The sequence below is a fragment of the Xiphophorus maculatus genome, chromosome 10 (assembly GCF_002775205.1).
Source record: "Xiphophorus maculatus strain JP 163 A chromosome 10, X_maculatus-5.0-male, whole genome shotgun sequence".
Lineage (NCBI taxonomy): Eukaryota > Metazoa > Chordata > Actinopteri > Cyprinodontiformes > Poeciliidae > Xiphophorus > Xiphophorus maculatus.
Window position 1 is genome coordinate 360343 of NC_036452.1, and position 18718 is coordinate 379060.

General features: G+C 40.7%; 1 protein-coding gene across 2 annotated transcripts in view; it reads left to right on the forward strand.

Annotated features, from left to right (window-relative positions):
- The window catches only part of LOC102235952 (formin-2-like), a 103591-nt gene extending 85547 nt beyond the window's left edge, over positions 1-18044 (forward strand). The window contains exon 19 of one of the 2 annotated variants that reach the window (XM_023340739.1): positions 17685-18044. In XM_023340739.1, the coding sequence (XP_023196507.1) occupies positions 17685-17909 (225 nt within the window). In that variant the 3' untranslated portion in view covers positions 17910-18044. Of the gene's footprint in view, positions 1-11159; positions 14912-17684 lie in introns of those variants that run through there. The other variant, XM_023340740.1, reaches the window with a different exon arrangement.
- Positions 18045-18718: the final 674 nt, after the last annotated feature.

Consider the following 18718-nt stretch of genomic DNA (forward strand, 5'->3'; position numbering starts at 1 on the left):
ATAATATTGTCTTTGGGACAGGTCAGGTTGTTTATTGGGTTCACTAAGTTCCCGTCCTGCATGTGAACCTCTGTTTTTGGATTTTTCTTCTTGGCTTTCAGGTTTGAGTTCTTGTTTTTGGCCTTTTGGAGTCACAACAAAGGGAAAAGAGTCCAGGTCTGGATCAGCCCAAAAAGGGACATGGTCTCTGGCTTGGATCTTCTTGGCTTTGACAGAGGAGTAGGACGGTGGCTGTTGTTGAGGCAGGGAAGGGTACAGAGCCACGTATGAACTGGATGGAGGTGCCGTTGGACTCAAGCCCGGTGCAGCAGCGTGTGGGGGAGAAGAGGGAGAGGACAGATTAGTTTTTTCATTCTGTATCTGTTTCTTTGTAGTAACTTTATGAACCATTTGCAATCTAGACAGTTCCCTGCTATTTCTAACATCTTTTTCTCTTTTCCACAGTTTAAATGCATCCTCATGTTCTTCCATTGCTTTATATTGATCAGGGGTGATTTTAGAAGCCTTTAATAGTTTTGCCTTTTGCCCCAGGAGCTGTTTTTCCAAACTTTCAATAGCTTCTGGATCAAGAGAGCCATTTCTAGGGAATCCAAATTTGTGGTGCCAAATGACTAGGTGTTTACAGCAGGCCATGCCATGAGTTCTGGTCATAAAGTCAACTTCAGGTCCATGGGGTATGTAATCTTCCTCAGAGTGTCCTTTGCTAAAAAATGAACCCATTTTCCTATTTTATTTTAACCTTGTACAAGCTCTTTTTTTTTTTTTTTTTTTTTTTTTTTTTTTTTTTTTTTTTTTATATATATATATATATATATTTTTTTTTATTCTAACTTTTACTCTAACTGTCCTACGCCCAGGTACAGCTTTCTTTAACTTTCACTATAACTGTCCTACGCCCAGGTACAGCTTTCTTTTACTTTCACTATAACTGTCCTACGCCCAGGTACAGTTTTCTTTAACTCTGACTATAACTGTCCTACGCCCAGGTACAGTTTTCTTTTACTTTTACTATAACTGTCCTACGCCCAGGTACAGTTTTCTTTAACTTTCACTATAACTGTCCTACGCCCAGGTACAGTTTTCTTTAACTCTGACTGTCCTACGCCCAGGTACAGTCTTCTGGTTGTTCTAAGCCTAGAAACAACTCTTTTTCTAATCCTACGCCCAGGAATTAGAAACAATATTTTTACCTTAAGCAGTGGTTTTGTTCTCCCTTGGTCTCGAATTATCTTTGTCCTGTCGTGGACGATCCAACCTGGTGGAGCCCGGAGAGTTCCTCTCACTCTCAGACAACACTTTTAAGCGGAGGTGGAGGTCAGGTGATCAGCCTTTCTTTCCTGGGGTTCACCAGGTGGACGGCTCAGCGAAGTATCCTGTTCGTGACGCCAATTGTTAAGTTGCACAAAATTCGAGACCAAACTTCAGCTTTAAAAGAGAACAAACACAGCTTTAATTAACATTTGCAAATGGAGAAAACATACAAAGCTCACATCTCAGTGAGAATCGGATGAGTTCTGACTTGGGGCTGAACGTCCCCTCATTTACATAGGATACATCACACATTACTTAGTCACACCCCCTGACACAAGTGTCAGGTAAAAATCTATACGTTACTTATCTGTAAGTTTCAGTGGAGCAGAGTTGCATACACATTCACAGCTCAATGTAAGGCGTTTCTCCAAAAAGGCCTCTCTGCTGATGGCTAAACAGATACTAGAAACTGAATTTCTACAATCTACGCTTATCACCTTAGCCATGTCTTCACATTTCTAACTGCTGAACACCCTGGTCTTCACTTATTTGAGGAGGGTCAGAAAAGCATATATCCTGTTGAGCTGCAACTGAGTGCAAACCTTTAATAAAAACATCATAAAGTGTACATTCAAATTTATTTAAACTTGTCTACTAAATTTTTCCTTCACAGAAGTCCAGAATCCAACTGCAGGTGGCTGATGGGAGCCCAAGGTTTACTAGCTTGGACACCAGACGTTGGGGAAGTATAGTATTAAATGCTGAGCTGAAGTCCACAAAGAGCATTCTGACGTAGCTTCTCTAAGTGGGTCAGGGCGGCATGAAGTGCAGTGGATACAGCGTCCTCTGTGGACCTCTTTGCTTTGTAGGCAAATTGGAGAGGGTCCAGCTCAGCAGGCAGGCCAGCGAGACTGTGACTCCGCACCAGTCTCTCGAAGCACTTCATGATGATCGGTGTGAGTGCCACTGGACGGTAGTCGTTCAGGGTGTTGATGTTGGTTCTTTTTGGCAGGGGGACAATGGTAGAGGACTTTAGGCAGGGAGGGACAGTGGCTTGAGACAGGGACCGGTTAAAAATCTTTGTGAAGATTCCAGCCAGTTGGTCTGCACAGTCTTTAAGCACCCGTCCTGACACACCATCAGGTCCCGCAGCCTTCCTTGGGTCCACCTTCCTCATCACCTGCCTCACCTCATACTCCTCTACTGTCAGAGCAGAGCTGCTGTGGACAGGCAGCTGTGATGGAGCTGTGGTAGGTGTCGCCTCAAAGTGGGCAAAGAAGATATTCATCTCCTCTGCAAGGGAAGTGGTTCCCTCCGTGCATGGCTGGTTGCTGGATCTGTAGCTTGTAATGTGCTGGACACCGTGCCACACCTGCCTGGTGTTGTTGCTCCTGAGCTGCTTCTCTATTCTCCCTCTGTATGATGCCTTAGCTTGGCAGATGCCTCTTCTCAGGTTGGCTCTGGCAGAACTGTAGAGTGCTTTGTCCCCAGACCTGAAAGCAGCATTCCTGGCTTTCAAGAGGCCCCGGACCTCCTTAGTCATCCAGGGTTTCCTATTCATGAGTCTGTTCCTGGTGACATTGTCCGTGCAGAACCTGATGTAGTCCAAGACTGCTGAGGTGTAGTTCTCCAGGTCCTGATGTGCAAAAACCTCCCAGTCAGTTCTCTGGAAGCAGTCCTGTAGTTGGTGAGAGGCATCCTCAGGCCAGATGGTGACAGTCCGGATTATACTGGGGACACGTTTCCGCAGGGGGTGTAAGCAGGGATCAGTAGCAGGGACACGTGATCAGACTGGCCAAGGTGTGCTAAGGGTTTAGCCCTGTATGCCTGTCTGATGTTTGTGTACAGCTTGTCCAGAGTTTTATCACCCCTGGTTGTGCACTTTACGTGTTGATGGAATTTGGGGAGGACTGATTTCAGATCAGCATGATTAAAGTCCCCAGAGACGATGTGAACAGCCTCGGGGTACTTGTTCTGGTTGTTGCTGATAGTATCATGCAGGAGTCCCACGGCCGAGCTAGCGTTAGCATCCGGTGTTATGTAAACCGCAGTGAGTAGAATGGTGTTAAACTCACGTGGGAGGTATCGGGGTCTTCATTTAATTGTGATGAACTCCACACCTGGAGAACAGTGGCTAACAACTACAGTGGAGTTCGTACACCAGCTGTTATTTACATAAACGCATAGTCCACCTCCTCTTTTCTTACCGGAGCTCGCTGATCGATCCTGTTGGTGTGCTGTGTAGCCTGCTAGCTCGATCTCCGGGTCCGGTATGGTTGGATTTAACCACGTCTCCGTGATCAACAGAATGCAGCATTCCCGGATGAGGTTGTCAGTTGCAATCCACAGCTTCCATTCCTCCAGTTTATTAACGAGAGACCTCACGTTGGAGAGAAAAATGCTTGGTAGCGGTGGTTTGTGTGGCTGTTTCCTGAGCCTCGCTAACACGCTGCTGCGACACCCCCTCTTTTGTTTACGATCTCTGCGCCGTCGCCCTGTCAGATACTGGGATTGTAATCCAGGGAGAGCCGGGTGTCCGTGCAATATCGACCGGAATGTTGTTGTGGACACGGAAAAGCTCCTGTGACAGACTTTCCCCGATTGCTTGAGCAATGGCCAGTAAATTTTGTCGGTTGTAGGTGTTTTTAACCGCGCAAAGTGGAAAAGGACAAACTTTGAGTCAGAGAGCACAAAGCCGCTGCGTCTACGCGCGCCGCCATTCCATCCTAGTCAGACATCCTTGAGCCTGTTTTTCTGAAGCGATGATGAAATTGTTGTCCTTGTAGATAAAATGAAAAAGATTTGCAGTGAGTAGCTTTGTCCCATGTTTATTAAAACTGCATCCACCTCTTCCAAAAGGGTGAAAGCACTGCCAATAGAGCCGGAGGTTATCGATGAAGGTCACTGAGCTGGCAGAGCAGGTTTTAATCAGCCATTTGTTTATCATGTCCAGCCTGGAGTGTTTTTCGTCTCCCCATTGAGGTGATGGAATTGGACCACTGAGAAATAACTTCATTTTTAATTTTCCTTATCACATGAAGAACATTTCCAGGATTAAGGGACTAATGTCTCAGCCAGATCTAGAGAAACTCATCCATGCGTTCAGTCGCATTGATTATTGCAACAGCATCTTCACAGGTCTGTCCTGCTTGTGTTCTCACTAAAACCAGAAAGACAGAGCACATAACACCAGTTTTAAAGTCCCTACACTAGTTCTCTATAGCTCAAAGGATAGACTTTAAAATACTGTTGCTAGTTTACAAATCACTGAACGGCTTAGCACCACAATACATCAAAGATCTGCTGTTGTATCAACCTTCCAGACCTCTCACGTCTTCCGGTTCTGGTCTGCTCTGCATCCCCAGAACCAATCAAAAAGAAGCAGCATTCAGCATCTATGCACCACAAATTTGGAACAAACTTCCAGAAAATTGTAAAACAGCTGAAACACTGACTTCTTGTTAAATCTCGACTAAAAACCCACCTCTTTAGGATTTTATTTGAAACGTAATCAATTGCAAACTTATTGATGGAACTTGACTTAATGTCGTGTTTTGATTGTTGATTCTATGTTGCATTGTGTTTCTGTGTTTGATATGATGTAAAGCAGCAGTTCTTTGCTGGGGGAGAGGAGGGTGCGTGTCGTAAGTATCGAGTCCGATGCTGTTGTTCGGGGGGTGCGCGCGCAGTACTCCGATGTTGTTTTGTTACTCATTCCGCTGCAAGTTGGCTCAATTTTGACGCGCAAGACGTAACTGGTAAAATCCGGTTTAGGATTTTCAAAATAAAAGATCCAGAAGTAGTTCATTATTTCTTACGCACCCCAGTACCAATTAGTCCGCGGACCTGGTGGTTGGGGACCACTGATGTAAAACACTTTGAAATGCCTCGCTGCTGAAATGTGCTTTACAAATAAAATTTGATTGATTGATGGCAGAAATTCAATGCACCTAGGCATGTAGATGTGGTGTGACCAATGTGATTAAAATCAGGCAACTAGAATTTAAGACCACCATGCCACGATTTTTATGAAAATTATATATTTTATACAAATTCTTGAAATCACAGTTTACAGATGTTGAATTGGAAAAAGCCTTTCATCTAAGGGAGCTGTAATTGTATTTATTGTTATAGATATATAGATATAGCAATCTAAAAATATTTTTGAAAATGTAGGATTTAGAGCTGTTGTAAACGAATATTTTAGTAATTGAGTAATCTATCGATTATTCTTACAATTAATCGAGTAATTGGATAAAAAAAAATTAAAAATTGGTCTAACAGCAGTATTAGTATCGCATATCAACATCAGTCCAATTTTTCACATTAGAGAGTCCCTAACAATAACTTTTCTGTAGTTTAGAAAATTAACCTGTAACAATAATAGCTCACTTTCTAACTTTACCTGAAGAAAAGTTATACAAAAATCTGAAATTATATTCATTTTAATAATAAAGAGGCAGGCTCACAAATACGCTAGTAAAAAATGTCTATACTCCAGCTTTTGGTTTATGTATTCATCTTCAGTCAACTTAAATTAATTCTCACCCTGCTTAGACATTTATAGCTTTTCTGTTTATGTTAGCGACGGGATTTGACACATGCGTTCGTCACACACAGAAACACACCTATCAGCTACGTACCGCCACACATTTGTTGAGACGGGGATTATATGAAATAAATTTTAAAGCTACACTTACGTTAATCATCTAATGTGCAGTCGCCCGCAGCATTCAGTCTATCCGCTCACCTGTATAAATACACCTTCAGCGCTCTTACCCTTCGTTCGCTCTGAACACTGGCCACCAGGCAGCAGCTCGGGGAGGAGAAAAGCTGTCATACTCCAGGCATTGCGCCAGTCATCTGAAGGATGCTTATTGGTCCCCTAAAAACGACAAAGACCCAGACATTATCACTGATCAATAAAATCCCCACGGCTGAACTTGAAAACTGGACGTTATGCTGCTAACACTTAGCTTTCGCCAACAACTCAGGCGGAAGTCAGAGCACCACGCAACGCAAGTATCCTGGCTAGAACAGGTGTATTAAATAATAAAATATAACTTAACGAAGCTTCGAGGCAGATAAATTTTCCTCGAGGAATTTTAATAATCAAGGTACTCAAATCACTTGAGGAATCGTTTCAGTTCTAGTAGGATTATGATTTCTAAAAAATATTTTGAAAATGTGCTAGAGTGCCACCAATAGGCTAAATGGTAACACCTTTAAGGAGTAAGCACTGTCCTGAAAACTTCTAGCTCAGTCCAGATGCTAAGAAACACAATGAAGCCAGGCTGGTGGGATGTGGGGAGCAGAGTGCAGAACAAGGGGTGGACTTACTGGGAAAGGCTTGAAACCCATTGATACCTGCTTGAGGTTCTAGAAATTGGACTGATCTATTGTCAAGTATTTTTTGTATATTTGTAGATATGACAGGTCATTATCATAAGAAGACAATATGTGAAGTGCCTCACCCATATGTGCCTCATTGTTCGACTATTTAGTTTGCAGATTTTTATTACTGGGAATACACAACTACACAATGTATGATTATCAATAAAGGAAGACACTCTTTTCAGTTGTGAAAATGGAAATTCAGTTTATTTGTATCAAACATTTCAGCAACAAGCCAGTTCGGAGTACTTAACATGATAGAAACAAAATACAGTAAACAAAATATTAGTTTTGATTCGAAGGAACCCTATGTGTTTCAGTAGTTTTGCAGTTTTTTGGAAGTTTGTTCCAGACTAAAGGAGCGTAAAAACTGAATGCAACTTCTCCATGTTTTTGGTCTTGAAGGTTAATATGCCAACGTGTCTTTAATGTATTGTGGTGCAATGCAATTCAGTGTTTTATAAACTAGCAAAAAATATTTTCAAGTCTATTCTTTAAGATACAGGGTGTGTTAGGACTTCAAAAACACCTAGATGATTCCTCTATTTTCCTAGTGTTAGAGAACACGTAAGCCTGATTGTTAGTTTCTAGCTTTGAGCTTTGTGTTACCTAGATTGTTCCTCTTTAGGTGCAGAAATAACATCAGTTGTGTTTCTGTTCAGCTGGAGACAGTTGTGGCACATTCACACATTGATTTGTTTTGAGCACTTACTTAGCACTTGAATCAGTTCAGACTAAGCTCTTAATGTAATCTAAGAGCTGTGTATCAGCTGCGTAGTTATAGTAACTTATTCTTCTTATTATGTGAGCTAGTGGGAGCCCGTAAATAAGGGGTTTCCAAAGTCAGTTTGCAATAGCTGGTATCCTGCATGTTTTAGGGTGTTTTCACACCAGATAGTCTGATAGACTTGGTTCGATTGGGGATCAAAATTGCAACATTTGTTACATTTCCAGGACTGTAGTTTGCATTCACACTACACTGTGTCAAACGACGCAAACTAACTGAAAGCCCCGTTCACCCCAACGCCTGTGATGGCGCTGCACCAAGAAATACTGAAGGAATCGACACAAAAACCTCTGAAGAAGACATAGAGCGGAGGCTCTTTTTGGTAGGACTCCACAACATGTTGCAGGCTGCTCCTGGATCGAGTGCCAAGAGTAGCATCTAATGCAGGGGTGGGCAATTATTTTTTCCATGGGGCCACATGAGAAACAGAAAATATTGTGGAGGGCCGGCCAAAAGGCTGATCTCAATTCTGCATAATATGAACTGTACTTCTTTGTAAAAAGCAGTAAATAGCATTGTTTTGACAAGCTGGTAAGAGTACATGTTATAATTAAGCAATGAAAACATGAGGTTGCCTTCCAAAAAATGTAATTTATTCAAGCGAATTTCACAAAACAATGGGAAAGGCAATTAATCCCTAAAACGGCATCATAAAAACACGCTAAACATGCAAATAAAAATAACCACAATATAATTAAAATCATGCACAACTCAACCATTTAAAACTTTTTACATTTTTAAGTTATTTTTTCTTGTTCAGTGAGAGAAATCTAGTCTCTGCTGGGCTTTAACGAGTGCATCAAAATCAGGTTGAATGTCTGAGGTGGAGATGCGAAGCACAGCTGACAGATGATCGTCAGTGAGAGATGATCTGTAACTGGATTTCATGAACTTCATCATTGAAAATGTTTGTTCACATATGTAGGTAGAGCCAAAGAGAACCAACATCTTCTGAGCATGTCTCTTCATGTTTGGAAAGTTCTCCTCCTTGAGAGAAGAGTAGAAATCCAGCAGAGATCCTGATTTAAAGAGCTCTGCCAGTACTGCATCAGACTGCAGGTCAATGAGTTCCAGCTGAACATCACTGGGTGCATTATCCACACTGCAGGTAAAGGGAGAGGAAATCATGTGCATTTCATCCTCGATTGTCCTGAGATCTTCAAATCTCCTTGAAAACTCACAATGCAATGCTCCTAACATGGATGAGTACCTGCGGAGGTGATCGGCTGATGGTGTGACTTCTTTCAGGGTTTGCATGTGAGTGAGATTGTTGTTCTCCAGTTGGCTTGAAAGAAACAACATCTTTTTCATGAAAGCCTTCACCAGGGTGTGCATTTCATGAACAAAAAGGCCCCTGCCTTGCAGTTTGGTATTCAGGTCATTCATCAGTGCGGTCACATCAACAGCAAATGCAAAATCTGCCATCCAGTCCTCATCTGAGAGCTCTGGGATGTCTTTGCCTTTCATCTCACAAAACTCTCGAATCTCTGTTTTCAGATCCCAAACTCTTTTTAGCACTTTGCCCAGGCTGAGCCATCTGACAGGTGTGTGGTAACTGACGTCACTATGCTCAGACGCATGGTCCTCCAAAAGTGCGACAAACTGTCTGTGATTCAATGCCCGTGCCCTGTTGAAGTTTACTATGTTACTAACATTAATAACATGGTTCATTTTTAGCACCGACTTGCACAACACATGTTGGTGTATAATACAATGCAAAAATATTAATTCCTGATCTGCGTCGATTTCAGCCACTTTATCTTGCATACGTTTTAAAAGTCCCACATTTTTCCCTGTAAAATTTGGACAACCGTCCGTTGTGACACCTGCCAGTCTGTCCCATTTCAGTCCCAGTGTGTCCATGCACGCATTCACCTCCATGAAGAGATCGCTCCCTGTAGTTGTTCCTTTCATCGACCGCATTGCTGCCAGCTCCTCCGTAATCTTGAAGTCCGGCGTTATCCCGCGGACAAATACAAGTAACTGGGCTGTGTCACGGACATCACAGCTTTCATCCAAAGCCAAGGAGAAAAAGTCAAAATTTGCCACTTCACGTTGCAGCTGAAGCTCCAGATTGCACGATATGTCCTCGACCCTTCTCGTCACGGTTCGCCTGGAGAGCGGGACTTTCTCAAATTCTTCTTTTTTTTCAGGGCATATTAAAGCTGCAGAGTCCACCAAGCACTCTTTGACAAACTCCCCCTCCGAGAATGGCTTACTGGTTTTAGCGATTTTGTGAGCCATCACAAAGCTGGTCTTGGTTGCTGCATCCCTGGATGTGTGAAGCTTGGTAAAAAAGCCTTGCTGCTTTTGCAGTTTAGCTAGCAAAGCTTCCGATGTCCGCGCCCTTTCAGCATCAGTCACGTTCTTGTATTTCTCCCCGTGTTTTGTCTCGTAATGCCGACTCAAATTGTAGTCCTTAAACACGGCGATCTGCTCCCCGCAAACTAAACACACGGCTTTACCTCTCACTTCAGTAAATAAATACTTAGCAGTCCAATTTTTGTTGAAAACCCTGCATTCGGCATCTACCTTTTTTTTAGCATGAGCAGACATTTCTGAGGGCTAAAGTCCTCTTATGACAACAATCAAATCACGCACATGCCTCAATATACGTTTTGCGTCATCATGTACGTAAATAAGAAACAACTTCAAAATAAAAGCAATGCAGCTTCAGTCCATGCATCAGGTAAAATAAGAAAATGTTTATTTTGTAATTTCCAATTAACGTTACACGGGCCGGTCAGAGTCAATCAAAGGGCCGTATGCGGCCCGGGGGCCGTACAATGCCCAGGTTTGATCTAATGTGTCATATCAAGGAAACTTGTCCTTCGCATCTCCTGAACTTCCACTTGCCCTTAGCATGTTATGTATTGATGGCGAAGTCTTTTTACCTTAGTGCGGTACTGTGCAACTGTACGAGGGAATCCAATGCCTCCATCTTCACACTAAGTAGCTTGAAAATCTCGCTTTTGTGAGTGGTTACAAGTATCTGCAATATATTTTCTTCTGACCATATTTGTATGAGGGCCTTTACCTCCTCTTCACTCCACGCCTGACCACGAGCTATTTTTTCCTCTAATGGTGGAAATGCACATTTATTATGGTTGTATTGACACAGAATGCTATGCACTGTAGTTCACTTCCTGCTTTTGGAACAGTTTCATTCAGATATGATTTCAACCATGGAAGAGTTCACTTCAACCGGATCGAGATCTAGGTTTTTAGGTGGATCAGAGTTCACTTTTTTTAATCCGTTTTGGATTTTAAATTTCCATTCTCACCTCCTAAACAAATTGGACCTTCTAGACAAATGAATTAGGGTCTGATTCAAGACTCTTAATTCTAGGCTGGTGTGAATGCACCCTTAGTTCACTCCCTCATTCAACATAGCTGGATAAAATGATGGCTCATTAGCAGGAATAGGAAGCAACTACCACCAGGGACAGAACTAAAATCTGGAGGATGTTGGCCCTCAAGGATTCACTTTAGACACCACAGATGTAGATATTAATTAAGGGGAGCCCAAGTATTGAACCTTGGGGTATCCCACAATTGACTTCTGTCCCCTCAGATGAAAAGTTATCTGTTGACACAAAGAAGTCCCTGTTATTTAGGTAAGATTCAAACCGAGAGACCCACCCAGCCCTCCAGTCACTTGAATAATATATCATGGTCAACAGTGCGTGGTGATGGTGTGTTAACCACTGTGATGTGTCTTCCACAGAAAGCCAAGCTTGGTATGAAGATTTAACATCGCTAACCTGGGAGATCATGAAAATGGAACTAGAGTGAAGTGAATGACAGCAGATAAGTCCTCTTTGGACATCATGTTTGATTTGTTGATTATTTTTTATGCAGTTTGATTACTTTTGTCATATAAGCCACTGTTTTATGATGTTTGAATCAAATACAGTCAGAGTTTTTTTATCAGCCCGACAAACACACTTTTCATCAGTTCAGATATCAACTCACAATAAACCTATAGTTCTGAAATTTTCATTCAATGTCTAATAAAGTCTCTTTACTTCTGCATCATAATTATTGTGAACAGAATTGCTCAGATGTTTAAGCCTGACTACCAGCTGACTTCTCTCTGCTCTCTTCCAACAGTATGCTGCCAACATTTGTTTTACTTCATTTTGTTTTGGTTGCACTTTATCTACGCTTACATCTATATACACCACCTATGCACACCATCTCTTGCCATAACTTAATTTTTACCTAATTTGGAGAAACTTTTTTTTCCAAGAAAATATCCATGTAGAAAAAAATCAATTTTCCTTTTTGTTTGATTTGAAAATGTTCAATGAACCTTTGTGGTGCGTTTCAGCTGTCAGACATTATACTTCGCCGAAGAACACTTATGAACACTATTCACTTCATTCTTCCATTTTTCATCTGTAAACAGTCTCAGAATCTGTAGGCTGTAATATACCCACTTATAGTTTTCTGCGCAATGTGTAAATCTGTCAGTACTGCTGAGTGACTCTAAGCTGCATAGAAACAGAATGGAGGTTTCAGTCCTTGTTGATACATCTTCAAACAATTAAAATGTAACACTTGGATTTCCTAGTAACAGTGAAAGTTACTTTTCAACCATAGATTGAAAGATTACATACTGAAGCATTTGACTTGGATGTCACAGCCACATGGTGAACACATAATCTTTGTAATGCCACAAAGGATTTGAAATTAAAATAAAGCATGACTAGTGTGAGAAAAATAATGTGTAGTAGAGCTGTCATCGGAATTATTTAGCACTATCCTGTTACATCCTAAGAATTTTACACATTTTAGCAATTACAGCCAATACATTTAAACACATTATTATTATTGTTGTTATTAATATCTCACCCATTAGCCACTGGATATTGGGACCAATCTGCCAATGACACTAAGTACAAAAAATGGTAGGACAAGTCTTGAACTGTGAAACATGACTGGTAGCAAGTAAGAATAATGTGCCGACACTACAACATGACAAGGGTGGTAGATATAGGCTTGAATTACTGTCAGTTTGAATTATTTAGTGCAATGTCAATAAAATCACAGGAAAACTATTTTTTTAAACTGTCTTTTTAGGCTCTAAGACAGGGGTCACCAACCTTTTTGAGACTGGGAGCTACTTCACGGGTACAGAGTAATACGAAGGGCTACTTGTTTGATACAAACAAATTTTCTTGGCTCAGCCTCTATAACAATAATACATATACGATTACATGCGGTCTAATCATATTAATGTTAGGGACCACTCACAATAGTCATCAGTAAGTACGGTTAATTGCTATTATGTGACCAGAAGTTCTTAGTTCAGAGTTTTAAGTTTGATTCCCTTTTGGAGCTTTTCTGTGCGATTCTAAATTGCCCACAAGTGACTGAGAATATGGACTATTCTAGTAGTACCTACAGCTGTACGCACTACGAGTACCTTGAGATTTTCCTTTGAATAAAAGAAGTAAAGAATAGTTATTGTATGTTTTATTATCTAACCCTCTTTACTATTAACAAAATTGTGGAGGAAAAATAATATTTTGTGTCAAAACATCTTGTACGTAGCGCACATCGGGGTGAGTCTGTGGGGGTGGGCGCAAAAGGCTAAATCATATTGGTCACTCAGTTTACTTTTGTTAATTTGGCACTTTTTCTGTGAGCAAGAAACAAATGAGCTCCTCCCATTGGACCAAAGTTCCGCCTGAGCTTTTTACCGTGCGCGGTTCTGTCGGGGTCGCCGGTTTATTATCCTTTTTGTAGTTTCGCGAACTGAAAAGCTGACGGGTCACCTGTTGGCTGACACCAGCAGATGCCGAAAAAAACAGTTAGACAGATCGGAGAGTAGCATAAAACTACCACTACACCTGACCAGCACAAACCTAAACCACAAAAGCAGCAGACTTTTTTGTTGTTTTAAACAAATAATGCTAAATAATAAAGACATGAAAGTGAAGCCTACCCTTGTGATCCACGGAAAGAGGGGGATGTTGATTCCCAGGTTCAGGTGGTATAGGAGACGCAACATTGTTTGCTTAATTTCTTCTCTTTTGGGGAACGTTTCGTCTGAGTAGGAGCAGCAGATGTCTGCCATCCGGTGACCCCACCAGAATCGCGCACACGGTAAAAAGCTCAGCCGGGATCCAAATGACCGCTGTTAGGACTACGGGTGGGATCAAACTCCACTCAATCATTTTTAGCTTACAGAAAAAGCGCCAAGCTGCCAAATAAACAAAATAAACTGACCAGTTAACATTTAGGCTTTGATCTGCCCTTTAACCCCCACAGACTCGCTACATAAAATATGTTTTGACACAATAGGTTTTTTTTCTCCACAATTTTGCTAATAGCAAAGAGGGTTAGATAACAAAATTCCAGAAGTTATTCTTTTCTTTTTTAAAGGAAAATCTCAAGGCACCAAAGTGGGTGCAGCTGTACAGCTGCAGGCGCTGCTGCCTTCTGATAATATCCTGTAGGCGTCTGCGCATAATTCTGAACTTTAACCCTAGAAAAGAGTTGTATACATACAGCAAATTATTTTAAACGTTTTTATAACTCACTTTTTAAAAAACAAATTCTAAAAATAAACAAATGTTATTTCCAGGTAAAAGAATTTAATTGAATATTTTTTTGGCAGTGCTCCCTAATGACAATGGCTATTTTTAGAACTTGCTCCCGGGCGACTGACTAGGTCCCCTCGGGCTATGGGATGCCCGCGGGCACCGTGTTGGTGACCCCTGCTCTAAGACCTTATAAACACAAATATTGCTTTAAAAATGAAGCTTATCTTGTCTGAAACAAGCTTGTTCATTTCAATCACATGTTGAATTAAACATAGTTCAATTCAACATGTTCAGCTTTTTCAGTTGAATATGTTGAACGTGTATTTCCAGTCATATTTAAAATAGTAAATATTCTCTTCCATAACCAGTATTGATAAATTGGAACAAATATGAAAAGCAATCATTATCAAACTATCAAACGTAATCTGAATTTATAATTAAATTTTGTTATGCGTTTTCATACTAAAAGTCAGGTGAAATAAAAAAAAATTGTCAATTGCTACAATATGTATAAAAAAAAAAGAAATCAAACATTATGAAAAGTGGGGTCTAATTAATGTAGCCTTTACTGATCTGTTCAAGATTCTGCATTGTTCTGTCCAATAAAATTTTGTCGCTTGGACAAAAAATAAATAAATAAAACCAGTGTCTAGCCCTGTCCATCTGCAGTGTTGAACAGGAACAACATCTCATTGTAAATGGTGTCATTTTGCCATAAAGGCCATGTAGCACTGAATTATCTTGGTGTGTGCATGGATGTTTGTTTTAATGTTGATACAGGCATACAGTTTTTCCTCATCATCTGGTTAATAAGGTCTCAGTTGTAACCCATGTGTTGTAGAATATGTACAGTGTATAAATACCTTCTGTAAAACTCTGCTGCAGAAACCATGTAAAGGAATAAATTGTTGTATTTCAAAATGTACTTTAGTACTGTCACCTTTAGAGGGGTTTATTTACAATAGTAGGGTTTGTGCACAATCATTGCTGATTTGTTTGTTTTGGGAATCAACGGAATCTACATTTTGTAATATAAATAGAAATTGTTAAATATTTTCTTCATATTTAATATTTTAATCAAACTACTGCTTAGCCTGGAATTAAAGGACAATTGTTTGGTCAAAACTGATATTTAAAAACATTTCTTCTTTAGCACAGTTTCCCTTCTTTGAGGCTAAAAACAGAATCAGTCTAGAACAGGGGTCTCAAACTCCAGTCCTCGAGGGCCGCTGTCCTGCAACTTTTAGATGTGTCTTCTGCACCACACCTGAATAGAATAATTAGGTCATTAGCAAGGCGCTGGAGAACTGATCTACACAAGGAGGAGGTAATTAAGCCATTTCATTCCAGTGTTTTGTACCTGTGGCACATCTAAAAACTGCAGGACAGTGGCCCTTGAGGACTGGAGTTTGAGACCCCTGGTCTAGAACTTAAAGCCATTTGAACTGCTGAAGTAGGAACTGAGGAGAAGCTATGGGTAAAAATGAATGCCCTTGAGTTACTGTCGGTGTCAAGCAGCCTTCTATGTACAATCAGCTCAGAAGCGCAATAGAAGTCCCCAAAAAGGCCCTGGCCTTTCTGGCTCTGGTGCTGCTACCATCTGAGTCAGATGGTAGAGCACAGGGAGAGAGGTTTATGAGGGGGCGTTTAGGACAAGAACTATGTTTTGTCTCTAACACACTATTAAACACTCACCCACACAAACAAAATATTACAATTACACATATATGCTAATAAAATGTCACACACACATCAGGGTTTCCCCCAGAAAACTTGCTAAGCCCGGTGGTCAGGAAACCGAGGCAGTCCACCGTGTTTTTTATTAAAAGATGTTAAGTTGACAGGAAAAGTAAAAATATTACTGGATGTTCCAGGAAAACATTTTCACTGAAACGCTATTTAAACCCACAACTAGTCTTAAAAACAACTAATCAAAAAACACAGTTACAATGAATATCAATTATTTGCACTTCTGTTTAATCCAAATTAAGTCAGCAGCTCCATCAGGGCTCTAGGTGCCATAAATTCTAATATTTTAACACAGACAGATACATGTAACATTTGTTTATTGACATTATCAATGCTACTAAATTTGATTTAGTGGTTTCAGCATACATAGATTAAATATTTGAAATTGTTTAACATTTAAATGCAAGATGTTAAGGAGCTGGCAAGTTTACTTTGTAAAAGTTCAAAGAACAATGTTCATTGTTAGATTGTTTTGATACCATAGCAACAATCTGATGCTGTGAATTTAATCTTTGAGTTTGAGCTCTATTTGTTCACAAATACAAATTAGTGAACTGAGATAACTTATTGCTTTTTGGGTTGGCCATTTAAACTATTAAATCTAACACAGAAGCTGTTAGAGGTGCTGATGTTTTTGAGCTACAAAAGGGTGATTCAGGTTGAATCGATACCAGGCACAATTTGTTTGGTATTTCTATACATGTCCGATAGACACACCTGTCAGTGACAGGCTGTCACACAGATCTCAACAATAATGACCAAAACAAATACTACGGACCATCACAACCTAAAGAACCAGACATCAGAGTCTCTTTATCCCCTACCCCCCCCCCCCCCCCCCCCCCCGAGACCAAAAAATTTAAATGGCAATTTAAAGAACAAATCATACCAATACATTAATGGTAAAAAAATAAATATTGTGAAGAAAAATCATTTATGTTTTCTACATTAGTTTGTTAGGGAATCTGTGTAGGAAAAATGTTGATATCCTTTATAAATACATGATAATTATGTGGTCAATATTATTCCAGTATTTTATTAATGTGGGTTGTCAGTTTGGATAACCTGACTTCATTCTTATCAAGCTATAAGAATGGAGGAAAACATGCTAACAAAATGCCTCAGACCTGCAGCCCATAGGCGGTTCTAGAGGCTGGTGGAAGTGGCTCATATATTAAATAAAATATTGGCCTATTTTTTGTTTAATTCTTTTTAAATTGCTTTCTAGGCTGCAATTTATTCACACATGTACATTTATTATTATTAATACTTTAATTAAAAATGAGTTGTATAAGTTTTTGTGTATCAAACAAATTAGTCCTCAGTGTCACCAAAGCCCTTAGACTCAAAAAGGTTGGTGACCCTTCTTCTGGGACTTGGCAGGGAGACACTCGAGTTTAAATGTCTTTACTCAATATCACTACAGTGGTGTTGTGATGCATCTGATAAGTCAGATCAGATACAGTAGCTGTTATCCAACAAGAACATTTAAAAATTAATTTTTTATGTGGTTTGACTACTGTATTTTTAAACCTACTTAACACAAAATGAATGTCATTCAGCTGTGAGGATGGAGAGAAAGAAGAGAAGATGAATCAGGACAGACAGGGGAAAGCAACAGGTTGGTCTAACATTAGGTGTCATGATGGGTTCCAATTTTCTAGCCCACATGCGGAACACAACACAGGAGAAGATGTATATAGTTAAGAGTTTACTTTGAACACAACAAATGGTGAATGTGGAGTAACGGGTCTGGTCCAGGGAAGGAACGGGCTCACGGAAAGACCGGCACACTATGAGCGGCAGAGCAGGATATGGCGAGTTCAAAGCCGTCAGAGACGGGAGTGCTAACAGGTTAAACGGAACGAGCTTACTTGTGAGGATGAGAATTATCGTCTTGGGCGGGTTTACTGAAATGTCCAGGGTCTTTTGTCTCTTTGTGGGTCCAGGTGGTCGGTGCTGAACAGCAGGAATCCAGAAGGCACAGGTGGAGTGCGTCGGAGGGCAGGCAGGTAGGCTCAGGTACAGCGGAATCAGAAGAGCGGTGCGACTGCCAGTCGAGGGATCCCGGAGGAACTTGCAATCAGACGGAGGAGGTGAGTTTGGAAACTCGGGTAACCAGCGGGTACGTTCCGCAGCGTCACGAGGAGGGTTTCGATCAGGAAACCAGATGAGATCGACTCAAGGAAGATCCATGGCGTCTTGAGGATTCACCTGAAGGCAGGAAATAACAGGGAGAAATCACTAGGAGGTCAAGTCAAACAAGGATAACTGAAACTAGCTCTAGGAGGCTCAGAGGTACCGTTACTGGCTAACACTCAGGCGCCGAAGTACTGGCAGTCAGCTCCTGCCAACTGCCAGCCCTGCTCGATAAGCTGATTCGATTCAGGTGCGCTGATTGACGGCACACAACTCCAGGAGGGTGAGTCTGGCACCATCTAGAGGCTGAATGGTAAGTAGTGACCACAAAGAAAACAAAGAACCCCGGAACACAACATTAGGTGGAAGTGAGGGAACAGCTGCTTAATCCCAAGCAATATTTTTTATTATTATTATTATTATTTTGAAAAACTGTATTAAGATCTGTAATTTTGTACAACTAATATATAATGTTTTTTTGACCATATGATTTAGTGGAGAACACCAAAGACGAGGGTGAAGGAAACAGACATGAGGTCAGTGATAGAGGATACAAGTGATGACATCAGGAAGGAATAATAACATTAAGGAGGCAACAAAAACCTAAAAAGGGTTAGGGTTACCTATCTACCGTGATGGTTTGAATTTAATTACTGTATTTTATAAGTGCACGAGAGCCACCCGTTTCGGATGTTGTTAACCCGTGGAATGGCTGTTATTAGTGGTTATCAGCCCCTTTGAATAGCTTCAGGCGGTCCGTCTTGTGCCTCCTGGGAGGCTCAGTAGGTTATTGAGTAGGTTATTGGTATGGCTGATAGAACTTTTTTTTTTTTTTAGGTTTTTT